Source organism: Simochromis diagramma, unplaced genomic scaffold, assembly GCF_900408965.1.
Source record: "Simochromis diagramma unplaced genomic scaffold, fSimDia1.1 OVJJ01000492.1, whole genome shotgun sequence".
Taxonomy (NCBI): Eukaryota; Metazoa; Chordata; class Actinopteri; order Cichliformes; family Cichlidae; genus Simochromis; species Simochromis diagramma.
In genome coordinates this window covers 200001-220448 of record NW_024387308.1, presented here as the reverse complement: position 1 = coordinate 220448, position 20448 = coordinate 200001, and the positions used below count along the sequence as shown (strand labels likewise).

Genomic DNA, 20448 nt, shown 5'->3' with positions numbered 1-20448 from the left:
AACTCTGTATTACAGCTCCACCATAAGCTCCACCTTTATGCAACTGGGTCATTAATTACATATGGTTATAATTACACAAAATATGTTCTAAAACCCACATTTGTCCCTGGTATACCCGACCTTTAGGACCTCCAAGTTTGTAGTCATCTTTATTATCAGTTAGAGCGCCTCTGCATCCTTTTCTTCTTCTTTGGTGCAACCCTGTAAATTTGGGCTACCCCTCTGGCCTCTCTCCTTTCCTATAATTTCCTGTGGGGGAATTATTCCAAATTATATCTTTATCCACCTTGATGTTTGTCTTTGTGTGTTTTAGTTCGTTATTGTCGTCATTACGACTGTCTTTACTAAATGCTGTGTGTAGTACGTGTGTGTCTCGTGTGTAGAGGCATTGTTAATGCTAGCATGAAAGTGTAGTGAGTCTGGTTCACGCTCGTCCACACTGTTTATATGTTACTTGGAGGTCTTTCTTTCATTGTCAGGTATGTCAGGTGTTTTTTTTCCATGTAAGTTTGTACTTCATGTTTAATGTAAAAATAAATGCAGCCCCTTTTCTACAGTTCCCCTGTGGGAGAGGAGCTGGAAAGTTGTTTACTTGGAAGTGTTTCCTTCTACCCTTCTGTCGGAGACAATGCAGGAACACACCGGTTACACTTACAGGTCCAGCACAGCCTCCATCTGAAGCATGAGTTGTACACGATGATTTACCAGCGGGCGTAGGTGTGCCCATCAAACCAAATCATTCCCAAATGAATCGTTTACTAATTAATCTCAGAACCTCCACCAGGTCACCAGCTACCTGGCTAACATCAGGGGCAGGGCACACAACAGTCTGTTTGGCACGCCACTAAAAACAAAACCCTGACGGTTCACCCATGTCCTGCTTCTGGGTGTTAACGTGATCTCCTGATCAAGCTTCAGAGAAGCCTGCAGACGGTCGTCACCTACCTGAGCTCACAGTCCAGCGTTTAAGCTCAGTGAGCTCAGTAACACCTGGAGGCTGCAGCAGCCTCAGTAAGCAGGCAGAAATATTTCTTTACTCCAGGTTAATTTGGTAACACTGGAAATGAAACATGACGTCAAAAAGACTAAAAGGAAAAAACGTTCCATGTTTTAAATGGAGTAAAAGCACTGAAAGTCCATGTTATTTTACATTTTGAACTTTCGATTAAGTTTAAGAGCGTGCAGTTTGTTTGTGCCCATTTTTTTTTAAATCGCATAATTACATATGTACCCACTGCAAGGGTAATAATGAACCACCGGCGAGGGCCACCAGAGGGCGCTGTTGGTCTGCCCAGAGAGGACTGAGGGTCTGACTGTGGCTTCTTTGGCAGACAGGATGTAATCTCAGGAAAGGAGGGGAAAGAAGACAAGCCAGGACTGGCAGGTCAGAGAGGGCGGAGCTAAAGAGAGAGAGAGAGAGAGAAACCTGTTTGAGTGATCGGGGCTCGCCCCTCCAAGATCAGAAGAGAAAAAAGTGAAGTAGGATGGTTGGATCTGACTTTTACTGCAGGTAAAACACAACAAACCCTCAATTTATCTCTGTGTGTGTGTCTGTGTGTGTGTCTGTGTGTGCGTGTGAGTGAGTGTGTGTGTACCCAGTTGTAGTTGAAGACATTTGCTTTGTTACATTTTTGTGTATTGTTGTGTCTGTCTAGATAAAAGCGTTTCCAGTGGACTTGTAAACCCTATGTCATGGGGTCCTGGTCCCACACCTGCATTATGGGGAATATGAGTCTGTTTTTAGATTCAGTGCATGTGTGTGTGTGTGTGTGTGTGTGTGTGTGTGTGTGTGTGTGTGTGTGTGTGTGTGTGTGTGTGTGTGACCGGGTGTGACACAGTGTCCTGATTTCAGACTGAGGGTTTTTTTTTCGCTCTTCATTAAAAATCTGTAGAAATGACAGAACTGTAGTGAGAGTGTGTCTGAAAACCCGCCGGGCATAAGAACAGGTTTTACTGTAACTGCAAACTAGGTTGTTGTTGGTGGTTACACTTAGAAATGGGACGGTCCAAAAGTTGTCGTTCGACGCACACCTCAAACCTGGAGGTAAACATTCACAGGCCTCGGAAATATTCCCTTTTGACTGTTTTATCGCCACAAATCACAAGTGAAGAGCTAAAGACAGAAAGAGTCAAAGGAAGAGCTCGGTACAGGAAAGAAGGGCCTTCATCACTGAAATGGAGCCAGGCCTTTTATTCTGAAAACAACCTGCTAAACACATTTTACAAAGTTGTGGTCAAAGTCCTCGACAGGCTGTAAACATGCAGAAGGTTCACCCGGGTTTGGATACGTGCTCTTGCATTCCTCACACACAGACAGAAACACAGCACATGTTTTATGTCTGAATCTTATTAGACACGTTTTGTGTTATTACACAGGGACACATCTTACATGAAACATACAGAACCACATGTAACAGTGTTCTGTATGTTTAATAATGCTAAAATATTTAAATCACACATGTTCATCGTGTGTTTTGTGCGACGCCGAGAAGAACTTGAATAAGAGAAAAAAGAATTTGCTTCCACTGAAGTTTTTAGAGGCGGGTCACATGACTCCACGCCGCAGGACGGAGTTCCTCATCAGGTAAAAACTCTGCACGTTATAATTCTGTATGCTAACAAGGTGCGAACGCATTTCGCTTTTATACAGTTTATTACATTAAGATGTTTCAGAAAACAACAGAAGCTGAACATCTGCATGAACAGATAAGAGCTCAATAATAAGATAGAATAAGCCTGCCACTGTAGTATGTGTTTATAATAATGTTATAATAAGTGATAAATGTGTTTAGTTTGTGTTTGGACACAGGGCTGTGTGCTGTATTCTCCACAAACTGCATAAACCGGGCTCAACCTGAACCCTCACTCACAGTGTTTTAGTGTGTGGGGACTATTTGTTTTCACGGGGCTCACTGAGCATCAGGTTACAGAGGAAGTTTGAAAGGTTTGAAACAGCGTGCGAGGAGAGCGCGGCAGGTGCCAGCCAGTCAGAGCCGTGTGTTTGTGCTGAGAGTGTGCGATGCTTATGTGTGTGACTCTGTGCATTCCTGTCAGCGTCGGTTTGGTTCCAGCCTCGTGTGGGCGGAGCCAGCAGACAGATTTATGACCTGGACTCGTTTATTTCTGTGTGCTGTGACCACACCCGCTCTCACATGGGGTAAAGGTTGAACGGTCTTTAGATTAAGCGAGCTGGGATTGGCTGCTGGGTGTATGATGTCACTTGACGGATGGCTGACGAGGCCCTCACAGATTCTCCTTTAAATGTTTTATCTTTTCTGATTGGTGGACAGGGTGTGTCCCGCCACAAACCCTCCAGTTTATTTTTTCACATGCTTCGCTCCTGTGGTCACACAGAGCAGTGTGTGTGTGTGTGTGTGTGTCACATACCAGCCTGTTGGTGCGGCAGAGACACAATCACAGTGCGCGAGGAGGGGGAGGGGCAGCAGCATTCCAACATACCAGCGTCTCTGAAACTCACCTGTCCCAGGTGTTTAAATAGAAAACAATGGATTTCAAAAATACAACTTTATTTGTCTTTGCAACGGCAACAAACAAACAGCAGGAGAAAAAACAACAATAATAATTATTAAAAATGACTGAAGTCATAAATAAATGAACAAAATTACAGTAAGATTCTTAAGGTCCTGTTTATGAATGAGTGAATTCCTTCATGGTTTTTGTACAGCAAAAAACCTCAGATCACTGAAAACCAGAAAGACGGACTAACGATTCACGAGAAATAATAATCAGTAATCATGATTTTCTTCTAGAAATCAACACGGTCCACTGAAAACAGCACGACATCAGTCACATACTCCACTGCTGTACAAAGAGTGGGGTAGCAGCAGGGTAAAGAGTGGGGTAGCAGGAGGGTAAAAAGTGGGGTAGCAGGGGGGTAAAGAGTGGGGTAGCAGCAGGGTAAAGAGTGGGGTAGCAGGAGGGTATAAAGTGGGGTAGCAGCAGGGTAAAGAGTGGGGTAGCAGCAGGGTAAAGAGTGGGGTAGCAGCAGGGTAAAGAGTGGGGTAGCAGCAGGGTAAAGAGTGGGGTAGCAGGAGGGTAAAAAGTGGGGTAGCAGGGGGGTAAAGAGTGGGGTAGCAGCAGGGTAAAGAGTGGGGTAGCAGGAGGGTATAAAGTGGGGTAGCAGCAGGGTAAAGAGTGGGGTAGCAGGAGGGTAAAGAGTGGGGTAGCAGCAGGGCAAAGAGTGGGGTAGCAGGAGGGTAAAGAGTGGGGTAGCAGCAGGGTAAAGAGTGGGGTAGCAGCAGGGTAAAGAGTGGGGTAGCAGGAGGGTAAAGAGTGGGGTAGCAGCAGGGTAAAGAGTGGGGTAGCAGGGGGGTAAAGAGTGGGGTAGCAGGAGGGTAAAGAGCGGGGTAGCAGCAGGGTAAAGAGTGGGGTAGCAGGAGGGTAAAGAGCGGGGTAGCAGGAGGGTAAAGAGTGGGGTAGCAGGAGGGTAAAGAGTGGGGTAGCAGCAGGGTAAAGAGTGGGGTAGCAGGAGGCTAAAGAGTGGGGTAGCAGCAGGGTAAAGAGTGGGGTAGCAGCAGGGTAAAAAGTGGGGTAGCAGGGGGGTAAAGAGTGGGGTAGCAGGGGGGTAAAGAGTGGGGTAGCAGGAGGGTAAAGAGTGGGGTAGCAGGAGGGTAAAGAGTGGGGTAGCAGCAGGGTAAAGAGTGGGGTAGCAGCAGGGTAAAGAGTGGGGTAGCAGGAGGGTAAAGAGTGGGGTAGCAGGAGGGTAAAGAGTGGGGTAGCAGCAGGGTAAAGAGTGGGGTAGCAGCAGGGTAAAAAGTGGGGTAGCAGGAGGGTAAAAAGTGGGGTAGCAGGAGGGTAAAGAGTGGGGTAGCAGGAGGGTAAAGAGCGGGGTAGCAGCAGGCTAAAGAGTGGGGTAGCAGCAGGCTAAAGAGTGGGGTAGCAGTAGGGTAAAGAGTGGGGTAGCAGGAGGGTAAAGAGTGGGGTAGCAGCAGGCTAAAGAGTGGGGTAGCAGGAGGGTAAAGAGTGGGGTAGCAGCAGGGTAAAGAGTGGGGTAGCGGGAGGCTAAAGAGTGGGGTAGCAGGAGGCTAAAGAGTGGGGTAGCAGGAGGCTAAAGAGTGGGGTAGCAGCAGGCTAAAGAGTGGGGTAGCAGGAGGGTAAAGAGCGGGGTAGCAGCAGGCTAAAGAGTGGGGTAGCAGCAGGCTAAAGAGTGGGGTAGCAGTAGGGTAAAGAGTGGGGTAGCAGCAGGCTAAAGAGTGGGGTAGCAGCAGGCTAAAGAGTGGGGTAGCAGTAGGGTAAAGAGTGGGGTAGCAGGAGGGTAAAGAGTGGGGTAGCAGCAGGGTAAAGAGTGGGGTAGCAGGAGGGTAAAGAGTGGGGTAGCAGGAGGGTAAAGAGTGGGGTAGCAGCAGGGTAAAGAGTGGGGTAGCAGGAGGCTAAAGAGTGGGGTAGCAGGAGGCTAAAGAGTGGGGTAGCAGGAGGCTAAAGAGTGGGGTAGCAGCAGGGTAAAGAGTGGGGTAGCAGGAGGGTAAAGAGTGGGGTAGCAGCAGGGTAACAGGAGCCCAGAGTTCACAGGTTTGAGGCCAGTCGCTTCCAGGTCCATTGATGAAAGAGCAGCTGATTGGATGTTTGCTGAAAGCTCTGAGCCAGAGAAAATGTTTGGCTGTCCTGCTGCTCTGTGAGCACACACACACTGTTGTTCCTTCACAAAGACAGGAAACACACCGCTATGTGATGTCATTGAGGGGTGAGGTCAATGCCGCTGTGTGGGTGGGGCTTGCAGCAGACAGGAAGTGCAGGCGCTTCCCTGTGTAAACAGAGCTGCCCTGAGATCAGCCTCCTGCTATTGTTCTAAGCGAATGCCTGGCTCAGAGGCTGCTGGGAGGGAAATAGCCCCGTACTGCAGACAGGGTGGCTGTAGCTCAGGAGATCCCTCGCACTCCCTCTGAGTGGCTGAACGAGGCATGTTACATCTCGGACAGACGTCCAAGTCAACATAACCTCTGCTGCATTGGAGTTCACCTGCTTCTCTCTGTCCAATTAAATCAAAACACAGACTCAGGTGCTGCTCAAGTGCAGAGACCCTTCAAGGAACAGGCAGGGAGCACGTGAACTGCCAAACTTCAAACCAGGGTAGTGATGCAGCGCGTGCTCCTCAGCTCAGCCTCAGATTTCAGGACGGACAAAACTACGTCCTTTATGTCCAAATATTCACAGCTCTGTCTGCGTGTGGTGACGTTTGATGCTGAGGATGCAGGTCCAGGTTCATCATTTCAGTCACAATCACCTCAAATGCCTTTGCATGTGCTTCACACCTGAGTTTTGTTCCTCCTATTGGTGCAGTACATTCTAGTCGCACCTACCACCCCCCACCCCCCACCCCAAGGTTGAAAAATGAGCACTGACCAAACCCTGCAGTCCCTCTACTGTCCACCAGAGGCTTCAGCAGAGGGTTCAGCCCGCATAGACTCGAGTTTTCAAGCAGTGTTAATTCTGACAGCAAGTTTCTTGTCGACTAAACATCAGGAGACTGCAGCACACTTAGGCTACGTCCGCACTAATACGTTCTCGTTTGAAAACGCATAATTTTCTCTCTGTTTTGGAATCCCGTCCACACTGAGACGGCCTTTTCATTCAAGAAAAACACACTCGAAAACACATACATTTGAAAACTGTTTGTTCTTTTTTGTCGCAGTGCGGACAGCGCAACCGCAGACTTTTTGAAAACAATGACACATCAGATCACTTTTATTTTCACATCATATGTGCAGGTACACGGGTACAGAACACGCGAGTGAAATTCTTGTGTGTGAGCTTCACAAGCAACGGAGGTGTGGAAAAATACAAAAACATAAGAACAAGCAAATATAAGAATGGCTAAATCTGAGTCTCACATTTTAGTCATGTGATGCAGTCATGTGACCAATTAAACTAAGATAGCGGAGGACATTATACAGCAGTTGTTTTGTTTGACTGCCCTGTTAAAGATTAACATCAGTCTGTACGTGCTCCAGAGAGCTTTTCTTCAAATTCTTTAATTCTCACTCACTTGTGCAACTTTGTACTTTTGTGTTACTCGCAGCAACAACTCCACCTCATTGTGAGTCCATTTAAAAACCTTATTGCCGACGTTTCAAAGAGCCGGAAAGTAAATAAACCTAATTAGTTAATGTTAGTTAACCTAATTAGTTCTGATTGGATCTCGTCTGTCCAGAATGTTTTCGTCTCGTTTTAACTGAAGTGTCGATACATTTCATCACTGTTTTTGTCCTCGTGTGTTAGTTTTATGTAGTTTACATGGATATGAGGAAAAAATAAACCTTGAATGTTCAGTGAGGGTTTCACACAAAGGACTGAAAAACTGAAAGCAGACGGGCTTCAGCCTGCAGTCTGCTTCCTCGGACTCTCTGTGTGAAACAGAGCTAACCTATTTTAGCCATTGATTTGTTCCAACTGCTTGTCTTTGGTTAATGAAACACAGCAGCGTTAACTCCTTCACTGCGCTGGGAGATAAATGTGATGTTTGTTAAGTGGACTGAAGTGTTTTTGCTTCGGGGCTGTGGGAGGAGTTCAGACCTCACTTTGACCTGTTCTGACATGAAAGCAGAGGAGCTGATAACTGTCATTCCTCTGCTTTCAGTCCATGAAGACAGTCTGTCCTTTCCTCAGTGTTAGAGACTTTCATTCATTCAGAGATGTTCGTTCTACAGCTGTTAGAAACGTGAGTCAGGGAAACTAGAATCTTACAGACATGGAGGAAAGACAGATAGCCTTGGGCAAGGTACGAACCCAAGTTGCTCTCTGATGCATTTTTCAGTGTGAATGTTGGATGAAAAGCGTGAAATGTGTAAGTGAGCCTCGGGTGCTTAAGAAGACAAAGACTGTGAGCAGCGGCCATGTTCTCGCTGTGCCTGCAGTGAAAAGGCAGGTCTGCTGGGTTAGCTTACGGTTCTATGTTGATATAATGCGGTGGCGCCCAAAACTGTGGTTTGTAGATGTGCTACAGTTGGCTCAGCTCTCACAGCTCATCAGACAGAAAGGCCCACAGACGGGTTATACAGGTGTTTCCACGAGCTCGCCAGCATCTACCTGATGGTATCATCAGACAGATGCGAAGGCTTTGCGTAGGAACACCAACTGAATCAGCACGCCTCCTGGTTTCTGCACCGCTCTCATCCATTAACACAGTGGTTCCCAAACTTTTTTTGCTTTGTTTTACAAGAAAAATGGTCCGCCCCCCCCGCGCACGCACAAAACATCCTCCAACCACACACACCCATATTTTGCTCCATTGCAGTTTATTTCACACCTCAAACATTTAGTAAACAATTAAGCAAATACAAGTAAACTGCAATAAATTACAGGCAGTAATAAAATAAACTAGTAACTCTTTTATGCTACATCCGCACCTACACATGTATTTTTGAAAACGCAGCTGTTTCTATGCGTTTGGACCTTTCTTCCACACGTAAACGGCGTTTCCAATCACCGAAATTTTTTTAAACTCCTTTTTTGCGTTTACGTGTGGACGAGGAATACAGAGTTCGTCACGCAACGTCAAAGGTATGTGCCTTTTTCCACGTCACGCTGTGGCCACGTTATTGTTTACATGAGATGAATTGCAGAATGACAGAGAGACAAAATACTGTTAATCTGACTGTCTGCAGGTTTTACACGCAGTTACTGTCCCTCCATTTACAAAGGCAGAGGCGTCACGGTGTGATTATTTTACGTGTGGTCGGTTTTTTCCTGTGTAATAATATTCAACATTGCATCAATACATTTTTCAAAAAATGCCTCTCTGTGCAAAATGGGTTTAAAAACATAAACAGCTGTGATCCTGTTTGTCTGTGATTTGAACAAATCGTGGCAGGATCAGCCTGATGTTATTTGTATCCTGCTGTAACTTTACTGTATAAAGAGCTAACACCTCCAAAATGTCAGGAGTAGTTACTCATTACAACAAGTGTTTGTGAACTAAAAATCAAGAATGTGGGATCCTGTTTGTCCGTGATTTGAACAGCCCAGCGCTGCTCCCGATGAAGGGGAAACCAATCCTGCAGGGAGACCTACCTCGGCACTTGTGCAGGTGAAGCCAAAGGGCAGATTTGCTTCATCATATTTTCTAGTCTTTGGCTTAAAATGAAGCTCTGGGAAGCTCTGGTGATCATAATTAATTCCTGTTAAACGTGTTAATGCAGAGCTTCCCAAAGTGTGGGGCCCGCCCCCTAGGCGCAGAGCCTTTGCAGGGGGGGCGCTGCAGTATGAAAAGGAAAAAAAGGAAATGGGTTAGGGGGAAGGGCACTTACGCACTGCTAGCACGGGGCTCCCACACAAACGCAAAGCAGGAGCTGAAGCATCACTGACTAGAGACTAGAAAATATGGTGAAGCAAATCTTCCCTTTGGCTTCACCTGCACAGGTGCCGAGGTAGGTCTCCCTGCAGAATCAGAGACAAACAGGATCCCACAGCTGTTTATGTTTTTAAACCCATTTTGCACAGAGAGGCATTTTTTGAAAAATGTTTTGACAGCAATGTTGAATATTATTACACAGGAAAAAACAACTACAGTAAAATAATGACACCGTGACGCCTCTGCCTTTGTAAATGGAGGGACAGTAACTGCGTGTAAAACCTGCAGACAGTCAGATTAACAGTATTTTGTCTCTCTGTCATTCTGCAATTCATCTCATGTAAACAATAACGTGGCCACAGCGTGACGTGGAAAAAGGCACATACCTTTGACGTTGCGTGACGAACTCTGTATTCCTCGTCCACACGTAAACGCAAAAAAGGAGTTTAAAAAAAACTCTGTTTTCGGTGATTTGAAACGCCGTTTACGTGGACGAAACAGCTGCGTGTTCAAAAATACTCGTGTAGGTGTGTTTGTATCTTTGTCTGTTTGCTAGGCATTGTTTTTATTTTGTGTGTTTGTTTATTTTTTCCTTTAGGACGGGGGTGTAGGATCAGGAGTGATCTTTGACCAGTTACCTTCAGATTAGATCTTCCCGAGGGGGCGGGGCCTGAAAAGCCCAGGGTTGTCAAAATGGCAGCAACGTCCTCCTTGCAGAGCAAAGGTGAGTCACCCTACTGTTGCAGGTGAACTCCAGCTTATTTAGACTCTGATTGGATGAAATCACCACATTAAGACCTGATGAAGCTGTAGAGGAGCGTTCGATGGCGCTGCTCTGGCGCGTCTGCATGTTCACAGTCACAGCACATGAGCACATGTGCTTCACATTACTGCCATCTCCCTGCTCGTGACCAGCTCGTCTGCCTTCTTTAAAACTACATATAGCTTCAGGAAGTGAACCGGACCTCATTTTGACCTCAAAAACTGAACACAGCAGCTTTGAGAAGGTTGGGTTAAAATCTGTGGCCCGTTGTGTCATCACATTCAGCCTCTTGAAACTTTTCTGTTCCTCTGTCTAATCCTTTCTTTCAGGTCTGGGTCTGGTTCTGGTGGAATTTGGGTACGAGTACGAGGGTCGGGATGGGGCGCTGGTCACAATCAAACCCAATGAGCGCTACATCCTCCTGGCGAAGACCAACAACCACTGGTGGCAGGTCCAGGAGGATCGCAGCTCCAAGCCCTTTTACATTCCGGCCAAGTACGTCAAAGAGCTGCCGTTGGAGTTACCGTCTCCTCTGGACTTTGCTGATCCTCCCAGTCCCGAACTGGTGCTGCCTGTCGTGGCTCCAATCCCTGTGGCGGTGCCTGTCCCCATCCCAAAGCCTCTAGAAGAGTCCAGAACCAAACCAAGTGATGACATGACCATCAGACTCACACCCGATGCGGTCAAAAGGCACCACAAAAATGAAAATCGGATGTCTACATTTGGCGTCCCGCTAGACTTCCAAGATGTGGCACCTCGGCTACCTGGGGCCCCTGCTGGTCCTGCAGAGCCCGGGTCAACAGCAAACAACAGAACTGCAAACTCTGCCGATGGCAAGAAGCCGCCCCACCTGTCAGGCTACGTGGAGGACGCCAGGGACGCCGGGAAACCTCGCGTTCCCAGCTTCAGTCCGGCAGACCCCCTCTCAGTGCCCCGGCCCCAAGCCCAGCCCATCCGGGTGGAGACACCAGTGATCCCGCCCCACAGCAGCCTCCACAACATGTCCTCATCCCCAGCAGGACGTCCGGATGGCCACGAGTCTCCAATAGAGCCAGATGAGGAGGAGCTGGCAGAGGAAGAAGCAAACGTGGAGGAGAGCGTGGAGGAGAGCGATGAGGAGGGGCGGGACTCAGTGAAGGGCGAGGATTCACACCACATCTACGAGTCCATCCAGGACCTGAACCTGGACCTGGAGGCTCTGGTCGGAGCGAGAGCGAGCCCTGCAGCACAGGTCGAGCCTGCAACACCTGAGGCTGCACCAGCCCCACCTCCCACACAGGTAAGTCCCCAGACTATGAAAATGACCCTTTGATAAAGTCTCTGATTGTTGACTTTAATGTAATCAAATATCTTTTTACAACACCTGGACTTTACTTTTATTGAAATGATTGGTAAAATGGCACAAAGGCAAAAATAAGTGTTCAGGAACGGTTAAAGAACAACATGTTACAGAGTCCTCCAAAATAAAAGTCCTGTGCAGCGTGTCATTTCCTGCAGTTTCCACACAGGAAACAAGTTTTGGAGGAAAAGAAAAGGCCAGTTCCTCTTTTAATTCTCAGCATACCAGAAACAAACTGCTGACCTTTGACCTCCAGACCCACTGAAGCTTAAGAAAACTTAGTTTAAAGATTTAGTTTAAAACTATTTTTTGTTTACTGCTTTTGTTAGTTGTGATCTTAATGTTTCTTTCTTTTGGTTTTAAATTTAATAATTTACTGTTTTTTAAATATTTGTGTAGTTTAACTTTGTATTATTTGTATAAAATAATTTCATTGAACTCAAGTTGCTTAAAACCTACAGAGAGCAGACATTTGTGCGGGCAGGGTTACTGAGGGGAGCTTTTCCACGGTTCAGGGTCTGTAGTGATGTCACAGCTGGCAGGATGTGTTCAGGGTCGGACAGGAAACTGCGAGAGGATGACGCTGCAGCGACACCTGCAGGTGAAAACAGTCTTCAGTCAAGGTTAAATCACGCTGCATTACAGCAGATAGAGCACCTCCTATCCAAGATTGCCGTTCAGCTGCTTTAATCATCCGTCCATGCGTTTTCTTTTGGTTATCCAGTTCAGTGATAGGGGGGTGGAGCCTCTCCCAGCTGTCACAGGGTGAGAGGTACACCTGGACAGGTCTCCAGTCTAACACATAGACACTGACTGCACGTGTTTGGAGGAAACCGCCCAGATACTGGAGTTGAACCCCGGACTTTGGTGCTGTGAGGCGACAGCGCTGAACGCTGCAGCATCGCTCAGCTGCTTTACTTAGTAAAAGTCTGCTTGCTTGCTCCGGCTGTGAGCTCCTCGCTGATGTGTAATTACAACAGTGAGTGTGTGGTGAAGTGGGTGTGTCTGCTCTTCAGTCATGGAGCAGGTAGACCAGCTGCTGTGATCTGAGCACACGAGCTGTGGACACTCAGGGTTTAAATTAGATAAATTAGATAAATAAATTAGATGCAGAGACGGGTTTAAGGTGGAAATACTGGAATAAAAGAAGTGATTCTGAGGTTTTAACCAGGGCTGAGTATCGTCACTGATTTCTAGAATCGATTCAATTTGAATCTGGGAAATTTTGCCTCAGTCAGAAATATTATAATTCAGATCATGCATCAGTACATTTCCATTTTTTATATCTATTAAAAGAAAGCTGACACTTGTGAGACTTTATCAACGGTGTGAGCATCACAGCAGAGGCCTTTGTGTCAAAGTAAGTGAGGTTAAAACAGAAAAAGATTTTCCTGGCCTGAGATTTTATAAGAATATTCTGCAGTAGATCGTCGGGTGAGAAAGTCACATGATTCTGATGTGTCGGCGGGTCAAGCTTTGTGTTTACGTCTCTGTGCAGAAGCCTGTTCCTGCTCTCAGTTACTGTTTTAAATGTTTGGTGGTTGTTGAAATTTTGTGAGGTTTAACCTGAGATTCTGGCGTTTCGGGCAAAATAAAATTATATTTAAAAATCGATTCAGGATTTTAATGAATCGATATCACGTAATCCAAGCTAGAATCGATTTTAATCGATAAATTGATAATCAATACCCACTTGTAGACATTACCCTCAGGGGAGTTCAAATCATGTTCAACGTCACGTTAGCGCCGTCAGTTTGTGTTTGATGAGCAGCAGCTGCTTCTTACCTCTGTGACCATCCGACTCCTCGCATTGCTTTCTGATGTCAGCAGGTAACGATGAAGATCAAGTGTGGGCGTCGCCTTTAAAGCAACCGTTTTGAGTTTTCAGAGTTTGAACTTTTTTCTGCTGCTTGGGTTTAAAGATGAGCTGGCGGCTCAACTGATATTACAGTTTTTGCCCTTTGCTTGAACACATTTTGCAAAACTTCGCTCATTGTGCCAAAACTCTAAACACAAGTAAACATGACACAACACTGGGAAATATACCATTCACATCTGTGCCAAATTGAAACTCCGCTGTCGAAACCTAACATTCCTTTGACAAAATGACACATACTTGCATCACATGCAAACACTTACAGATCAGGGGCACACACTAGTCTACTTTATATAAAACACTGCAGTCTTTGATTTCCATTGTTTATGCAGAAGGCATATTTTCAGGAGACACAAACAACCAAAAAAGCAAATAGGCCTACTCAATATTGTCCACTGCAGCACCATGAATTCAGATCAAGCAAAAAAACCAAAAAACTATACTGTAAACACAAAACATCATGACAATTGTGCATATGTGGGCTCATGGATCCCGCCGTCTGTTGGGGTCTGGCCACAGGACCTCATCGACATCGCAAGCAATGTCTTCTCCCGCTGGGCACCGGGGAAAATATCCTCTTGCATGTCGAAACCATCCATGGATTGCTGTCACCTGAATGTCACCGCAGGCCTGTTCCATTGCCTGCAGAAGAGGCATGCGGGCATGTGGTTGGCGGTCATATACACGCCATCTCAAAGCCGAAAAAAAATCCTCTATAGGGTTTAAAAATGGTGAGTAAGGGGGCAAGTATACCACTTCAAGTTGGCTGTGGTTGGAGAACCAGGCCTGGACCAGAGCAGCCGATGGAAACTGACATGATCCCATATCACCACAAACCTGGGCTGATCTGCTCTGTTCTGTACAACTATATCATGGAGAGCATCTAGAAATGTGAGTATGTGTTGGCTATTGTATGGACCTAGTTTTGCATGATGATGCAGAAGCCCTCGAAGGCTTATGGCGGCACACAATGTGATATTTCCCCCGCGCTGCCCTGGGACGTGCACAACTGCCCTTTGGCCAATTACATTACGACCCCGTCGTCTTGTTTTGCACAGGTCGAATCCAGCTTCATCAATGAAAATGAATTCATGAGGCTGTGCAGCTCCATCCATGGCCGAGATTCTCTGTAAAACAAAGAGAACATATTACTGCACTACAGTGCTACACATACAGGACCCTTACCCATCACACAGGTACCTGTGTAGCTCTCAGGATGGATCCATGTGGTACTGATATGGTACATATTCAGCTGCTGCTGGATTTCACCAATACTGTATTGTCATGTAAAGGACAGTTACACGTACCCGTATATATTCAGCTCGGAGTCCTTTGACCCCGTCACTGGTCCTCTCAAATGGGACTCTGTAGAGCTGCTTCATGGTGATGCTGAGTTTTCCCAAGATGCGTCTGATGGTGGTGATGCTCACATGGTTTATGTTGTTGAACACTCGCCTGTCTGCAAGTATTTGCTTTCGTAGCTGGTGGAGACGGATGGCATTGTCTGCCCTCACTAGGTCCACGACGGCGAGTTCCTGCTGTTGTGTGAACAGCCTGCTGTTGGCGTCCTGCCCCAGAAGGTCTTCGAGTCATTCTAGAGAAATACAACCACATACTGTCATCGCTTTGCTTATTTTCTTACAGTACTTTACTGTATATACTGTATCATCCACTGTACAACACTGTACTTCAATATAAGTAATCATGGTATGTTTCACAGAAACTACCCCTTTGGCTGCAAAAGCAGCATTAGCACCCTGCAGTACCCTGCACACTTGATATGGTGATATACTGTAGAACAGTGCTATGAAAACCATCTGAGTAGAGTAGAAGGCAGAGAGGTGAAGACAGACCTGCTTTCTAGTCTGAATGTTCTTATTGCACATGCCACTGTGAAGCGGCTTAGATGTGGGTGGACTCTCTGCCCAGCTTCCTCATAGTCAGGCCGTGGTTGATGACATGGTCCACCAAAGTTGCTCTTATATCATCAGAAATATGGGTCCGTGCATGGCCTCTTCGACCTCCTCCTCCTCTTCCTCTTGCTCTCCCTCCATCCATGCTTGCAAAGTTCTTGAATTGGCTGAACTGAGGGCTTTTTGTAGTTGGCTAATTGGTGTTCAGTTTTGCAAGTAAGTGCCTTCAGCTGTGTATTGAGTGGTTGCAATTACCCGATGTGTTTTGTATTTTGGATACATGTGTTTTCCAAATGGCACCCTGAAATTTCATTTTGTGAACGAAGTGTCTTATGTATGAAATAGAGTGTAGTATGCAGGACCATGTGTGTTGCATAATTGCAACTAGAGTGCAAAGCAGTGCTTTTGTTTAAGGTATGGGTACATGTGTTTGCGGTCTGGTAACAAAAGCTTCAAGTTGTGTTACTTTAGTCTAAGCATGGCTTTATAGTGTTCAAGCAACGGGCAACAACTGTAATCTTTAACAGGGCTGTCAAAACTGCAAACAAAACAACTGCTGTACTGCCCTCCGCTATCTTGGTTTAATTGGTCACATGACTGCATCATATGACTGAAATGTGTCATCGTTTTCGAAAAGTCTCCGGGTTCGCTGTCCACACTGCGAAAACGGCGTTTTCAAATGTTTCTGCTTTGAGGAGCGTTTTCACCACGCTGCGTTTTCCTTGACCCAAAATACCGTCTCAGTGTGGGCGGGAGGACGTAGCCTCAGTAAAGGTGGGTGGCAGCAGGCCGTAAATCAGCTGTTGGTGCGTGGAGATGGAGCGGGTTCAGCCAGAGTGTTTCTGACCTTCAGCTCCTTTCAGAACTCAAAGGTTTTCAGCGTCTTCGGTCTGACGAGTCTCAGTGAAACTCAGCGTCCACATGATCAGCTCTCTGGGACTTCCTTATCTGACTGGTGGAGCATCGAGAATGCAGCTCTGCTGTTTTCTGGGTGACCTTTGACCTTTAGCAGTTGATGTCTTGCTTTCATGTTGTTCAGCAGGTGGTTTGTTTACCCAGAGGGTGGAACAGATTGAGTCATCTCGTGTTTGAAGCTGTTTCCTCCTCATAGGCTGTCCTGAAGCCAGGTGTGTCCCAGGTGAGGTGGCCGGCTGAGCGCGCTGCTGTGTTTGCACTAAATGAGCTGCAGCCGGATGTTTTTCTGTGACACTGCACCGTTAGGACTTTACTGGCTCCTGTGGTCATCAGTCAGCCAGCTTCCTGTCAGTCGCAGAAATAAAAGCTCTGCATCCTGGTTAAAGGGCAGTCATAAAGTCAGCCTCTCCTGATTGGCTGCTTTTACTCTGTGTGTGTGTGTGTGTGTGTGTGTGGGTGTGTCTGTGTAGTGTGTTTGTGCGTGTGTGCGTGTGTGTAGTGTGTATAGTGTTTTTGTGTGTGTGTAGTGTGTGTGTGTGCGTGCGTGCGTGTGTTTGTGTGTGTAGTGTGTTTGTGTGTGTTTGTGTAGTGTGTTTGTGTAGTGTGTGTGTGTGTAGTGTGTATAGTCTTTTTGTGTGTTTGTGTAGTGTGTTTGTGTGTGTTTGTGTGTTTGTGTAGTGTGTTTGTGCGTGTGTGCATGTGTGTAGTGTGTATAGTGTTTTTGTGTGTGTGTAGTGTGTTTGTGTGTGTTTGTGTAGTGTGTTTGTGTGTGTTTGTGTGTGTAGTGTGTTTGTGCGTGTGTGCATGTGTGTAGTGTGTATAGTGTTTTTGTGTGTGTGTAGTGTGTGTGTGTGTGTGTGTTTGTGTAGTGTGTTTGTGTGTGTTTGTGTGTGTAGTGTGTGTGTGTGTGTGTAGTGTGTTTGTGTGTGTAGTGTGTTTGTGTGTGTTTGTGTGTGTTTGTGTAGTGTGTTTGTGTAGTGTGTGTGTGTGTAGTGTGTATAGTCTTTTTGTGTGTTTGTGTAGTGTGTTTGTGTGTGTTTGTGTGTTTGTGTAGTGTGTTTGTGTGTGTGTGCATGTGTGTAGTGTGTATAGTGTTTTTGTGTGTGTGTAGTGTGTTTGTGTGTGTTTGTGTAGTGTGTTTGTGTGTGTTTGTGTGTGTAGTGTGTTTGTGCGTGTGTGCATGTGTGTAGTGTGTATAGTGTTTTTGTGTGTGTGTAGTGTGTGTGTGTGTGTGTGTGTGTTTTGTAGTGTGTGTGTGTGTGTGTGTGTAGTGTGTGTGTGTGTGTGTAGTGTGTTTGTGTGTGTAGTGTGTTTGTGTGTGTTTGTGTGTGTGTGTAGTGTGTTTGTGTGTGTTTGTGTGTGTGCGTGTGTAGTGTGTTTGTGTGTGTAGTGTGTTTGTGTGTGTGTTTGTGTGTGTGTGTGTAGTGTGTTTGTGTGTGTTTGTGTGTGTGCGTGCGTGTGTTTGTGTAGTGTGTTTGTGTGTGTTTGTGTGTGTGTGTGTGTGTGTGTGTGTAGTGTGTTTGTGTGTGTAGTGTGTGTGTGCTTACAGCTGCTGCTGGACTGCAACACAGTTGCATGTTTCCTGCAGTTTGAGACAGCTGCAGGCTGCTTCCTGCAGGCAGCAAATGCCCATTTGCAGCTGCCTGTGGACCTGCAGTGTTACAGCGCTCCCAGGACAAACGGGGAGTCCAAGCAGAGGCTCCAGCTGTTCGAGTCCCGGAGAACGTTTAACGTTGCTGGTTTGGACGTTTGAGCTGTGTTTTTGGAGTGTTTGCTGAATCCTTTTAGAAGATTTGGCCGTTGGATTTATTGAAGCTTTAGAAAAACTCCAAGACTTATTTATGAAGTGTGATAAGAGTCCAGGGACTTGAGGGAAATGTCCATTAGAAGATTCCAGGAAACTTGAAGTTTGATGAATTCCAGGTGATTCCAGGACTCAGAAAGAAAATTAGGCGGTCGTCAAAGTTGATCTATGGAGTCATAAAATGTTTCATGACGTCGGTGAACAGTGATCTGGCTCAGCAGCGTTGACTCCTGATCACACTGCCCTTCACAGGGGGCGGGGCTACTGAATCAGAGGGGGTGGGGCTACAGCCTGTGCAGTCTAAACACAAACGGAGTCTAGAAGACTTTCTGACTTGTTCCTGGTGAGGTTTGATGCAGGACACACTTAGGTGATACTGAAACAACCACAGATGCATTATGGGTAAGTCCAGACATGCTGCATTAAACTTTGATGCTGGATAGAGATGTTGTCATTGTTTCCCTGCGTGCAGCTGCAGGTTCAGAGCAGACGGAGCGTGTCGCAGTAAAGCAGGAGAGCAGATTTGTTCAGGTTAACGTGACACTGCAGTCGATAAACACTGCAGGGCTGCAGGGCTGCAGGGCTGCCCCAGTCACCGGTGGTGATGACTAAATGTGCAGGTTACTCCCGTGGAGTAATCCTCCTGTGGAGTATTCCTGCTTCACCTGTGCCGTGCTGTGTGCAAGCACAAGTAGGATGTACTTTGACTATTTACATCAGGAAATCTTCTTCTTCTCGTCGCATCTCAAGTTCGTGCGTAAATATTCTTACAGCTGTAAAAAAGGTTTTTGTATAATGAGTCAAATCAGTGCCAGGATGTAACTGTGAGTCTATGCATCAGTAATAATGAGTCAGTGTTTAACATCGAAGCCCAGCACACTGACCGGTCGGTCTGCAAGCATTAATGATGAGTAAAGTTTAGTTAATGATAATGAGAATGCCTGCTGAGCAGTGGAGCCTCACCGGAGTCGTACCCGGCAGCTTTAATGAAAGTGACCTGAAGTGAAATGTAACACTTTCTTTGTTTCCCTGTGGCCACACTCGCCTCCTCAGTGTGACAGGAAGCTGTCTGCTCCCTGCTCAGAGGAGGAAATCTTGGCAAAGGTGAATCACCTCCAACATCTTCAGGATGATGATGAGTTTTATCAGAACTCGGTGTATCTGTGGTGTTGTGGAGATGTGAAACGTCTTCATCACCACGAGGACTCGACTCCCTGAAGACTGAAAACATCCAGATCTTCTTCCTCGATCAGACGTGAGGCTTAGTGAAAGTCTGCAGGAAATGACTGCAAGTCACTGTGTGTGTGTTTGTTTATAAACCCTGGGGGGAGCTCTTCCTGTACAGCAGCAGATGATTGCCGTAAATGAGGCTGACGCTCCAGCAGGTTCCTGCTTGTTTAGCGGGGACCTCGTCCTCGGTGGGTCGCCGTGCTCTGAGCGTCTCTGTAAGGACTCGCTCTGCAGCCCTGCTAACGCTCGCTCTTTGCTAACGCTCGCTCTTTGGACCCGTGGTCTCCTCTGCGCTCCTCTGACTTGCAGAGGTGTGGGAACCCCGTAAACTTTATTAAAAACAGATTTTCGGCTTTCTGCAATGATTCTTTTCACTCTGAGGAGAAAGTTAGGCAGATGAAGCTGGATCTCCATCAGGATGATAACATCACCGCCATGCTGCCGTGTGTGGGTGATGGTTGGGGGTGGGCTTTAAATGGGCTCATAGTTGTCTGTGTTCTGTAGTTTTATGACTTGAGGCTCTGAGGCGTGCAGCACAGAGCGCTCTGTCGTCCAGATGAAGAAGGAAGGACACGGCCGGTCGTCGGGTTATGTCACATGCAGGAGGTCTAAACACTGTGACGAATCCACGCCGTGAACATGTCACAGCTTCGACTCAGAGTGTGTTGTTTTGTGTCTGACGGTGTGGTTGAAGAAATCCTCTCTCTCTGTAGGACCAAAGCTTGCCCGACCCTCTGTCGCCCATCTACGCCAACGTCCCATCTCTGAAGAAATTGGCTCCGCCTCAGGGCCCTTCTGGCTCCTCCCTCTCCTCTCCACCTCCCACAGACCACTCCCTCTCAACATCAGACCACAGCCCATCATCTTCTACCTCCTTGGGCATGACCAGCCCCAACTGCCCAGTCAGCGCACAGGACAGATTGCAGGTAAGGCGACCTTTGACCTTTCCAGGTGTGTTTTGAGTTCATCTTTGTGTTCGGGTCACTTAAACACCAAACGGAGATGAAGCAGCAGCGCCAAAAGACTCTGCATGAAATGAATGTGAATGTAGACGAGAGCTAAACTATCAGGACAGATGAAAGAAGCTGACGTGCAGCTGAGGAAAAGAAGTGCAAGAACAGAGATGATGAGTGCGGTTCACATGGTGAACCCATACGCTTACAGGTTCAAATCGATATTTAGAAAAAATGCAGGAATTCCTTCTAAAAGGAGTAAAATGGGTTTAAAATATTGAAAAGAGTGTTTGCATGATATATGGTTCATTTTCACAGGTTTCCTGTTTTATTGTGAAGAGCTTTGTA

General features: G+C 46.6%; 1 protein-coding gene and 1 long non-coding RNA gene across 6 annotated transcripts in view; one reads left to right on the top strand and one right to left on the bottom strand.

Annotated features, from left to right (window-relative positions):
* The first annotated feature begins 1382 nt into the window (after positions 1-1382).
* The window catches only part of LOC120717121 (rho GTPase-activating protein 12-like), a 35712-nt gene continuing 16646 nt past the window's right edge, over positions 1383-20448 (top strand). For 4 of the 5 annotated variants that reach the window (XM_040004952.1, XM_040004951.1, XM_040004953.1 and 1 more), the window contains exons 1-4: positions 1383-1510; positions 9906-10031; positions 10400-11349; positions 19861-20073. In XM_040004952.1, coding sequence (XP_039860886.1) covers positions 10001-10031; positions 10400-11349; positions 19861-20073 — 1194 coding nt within the window. In that variant the 5' untranslated portion in view covers positions 1383-1510; positions 9906-10000. The remainder of the gene's footprint in view (positions 1511-9905; positions 10032-10399; positions 11350-19860; positions 20074-20448) is intronic. The other variant, XM_040004955.1, reaches the window with a different exon arrangement.
* On the bottom strand, positions 3242-14414 carry LOC120717123. Its single transcript, XR_005692091.1, has 3 exons — positions 13743-14414; positions 7044-7048; positions 3242-3255 (listed from the first exon to the last, which is right to left on the bottom strand). It is a non-coding gene; the product is annotated as an uncharacterized LOC120717123 (long non-coding RNA).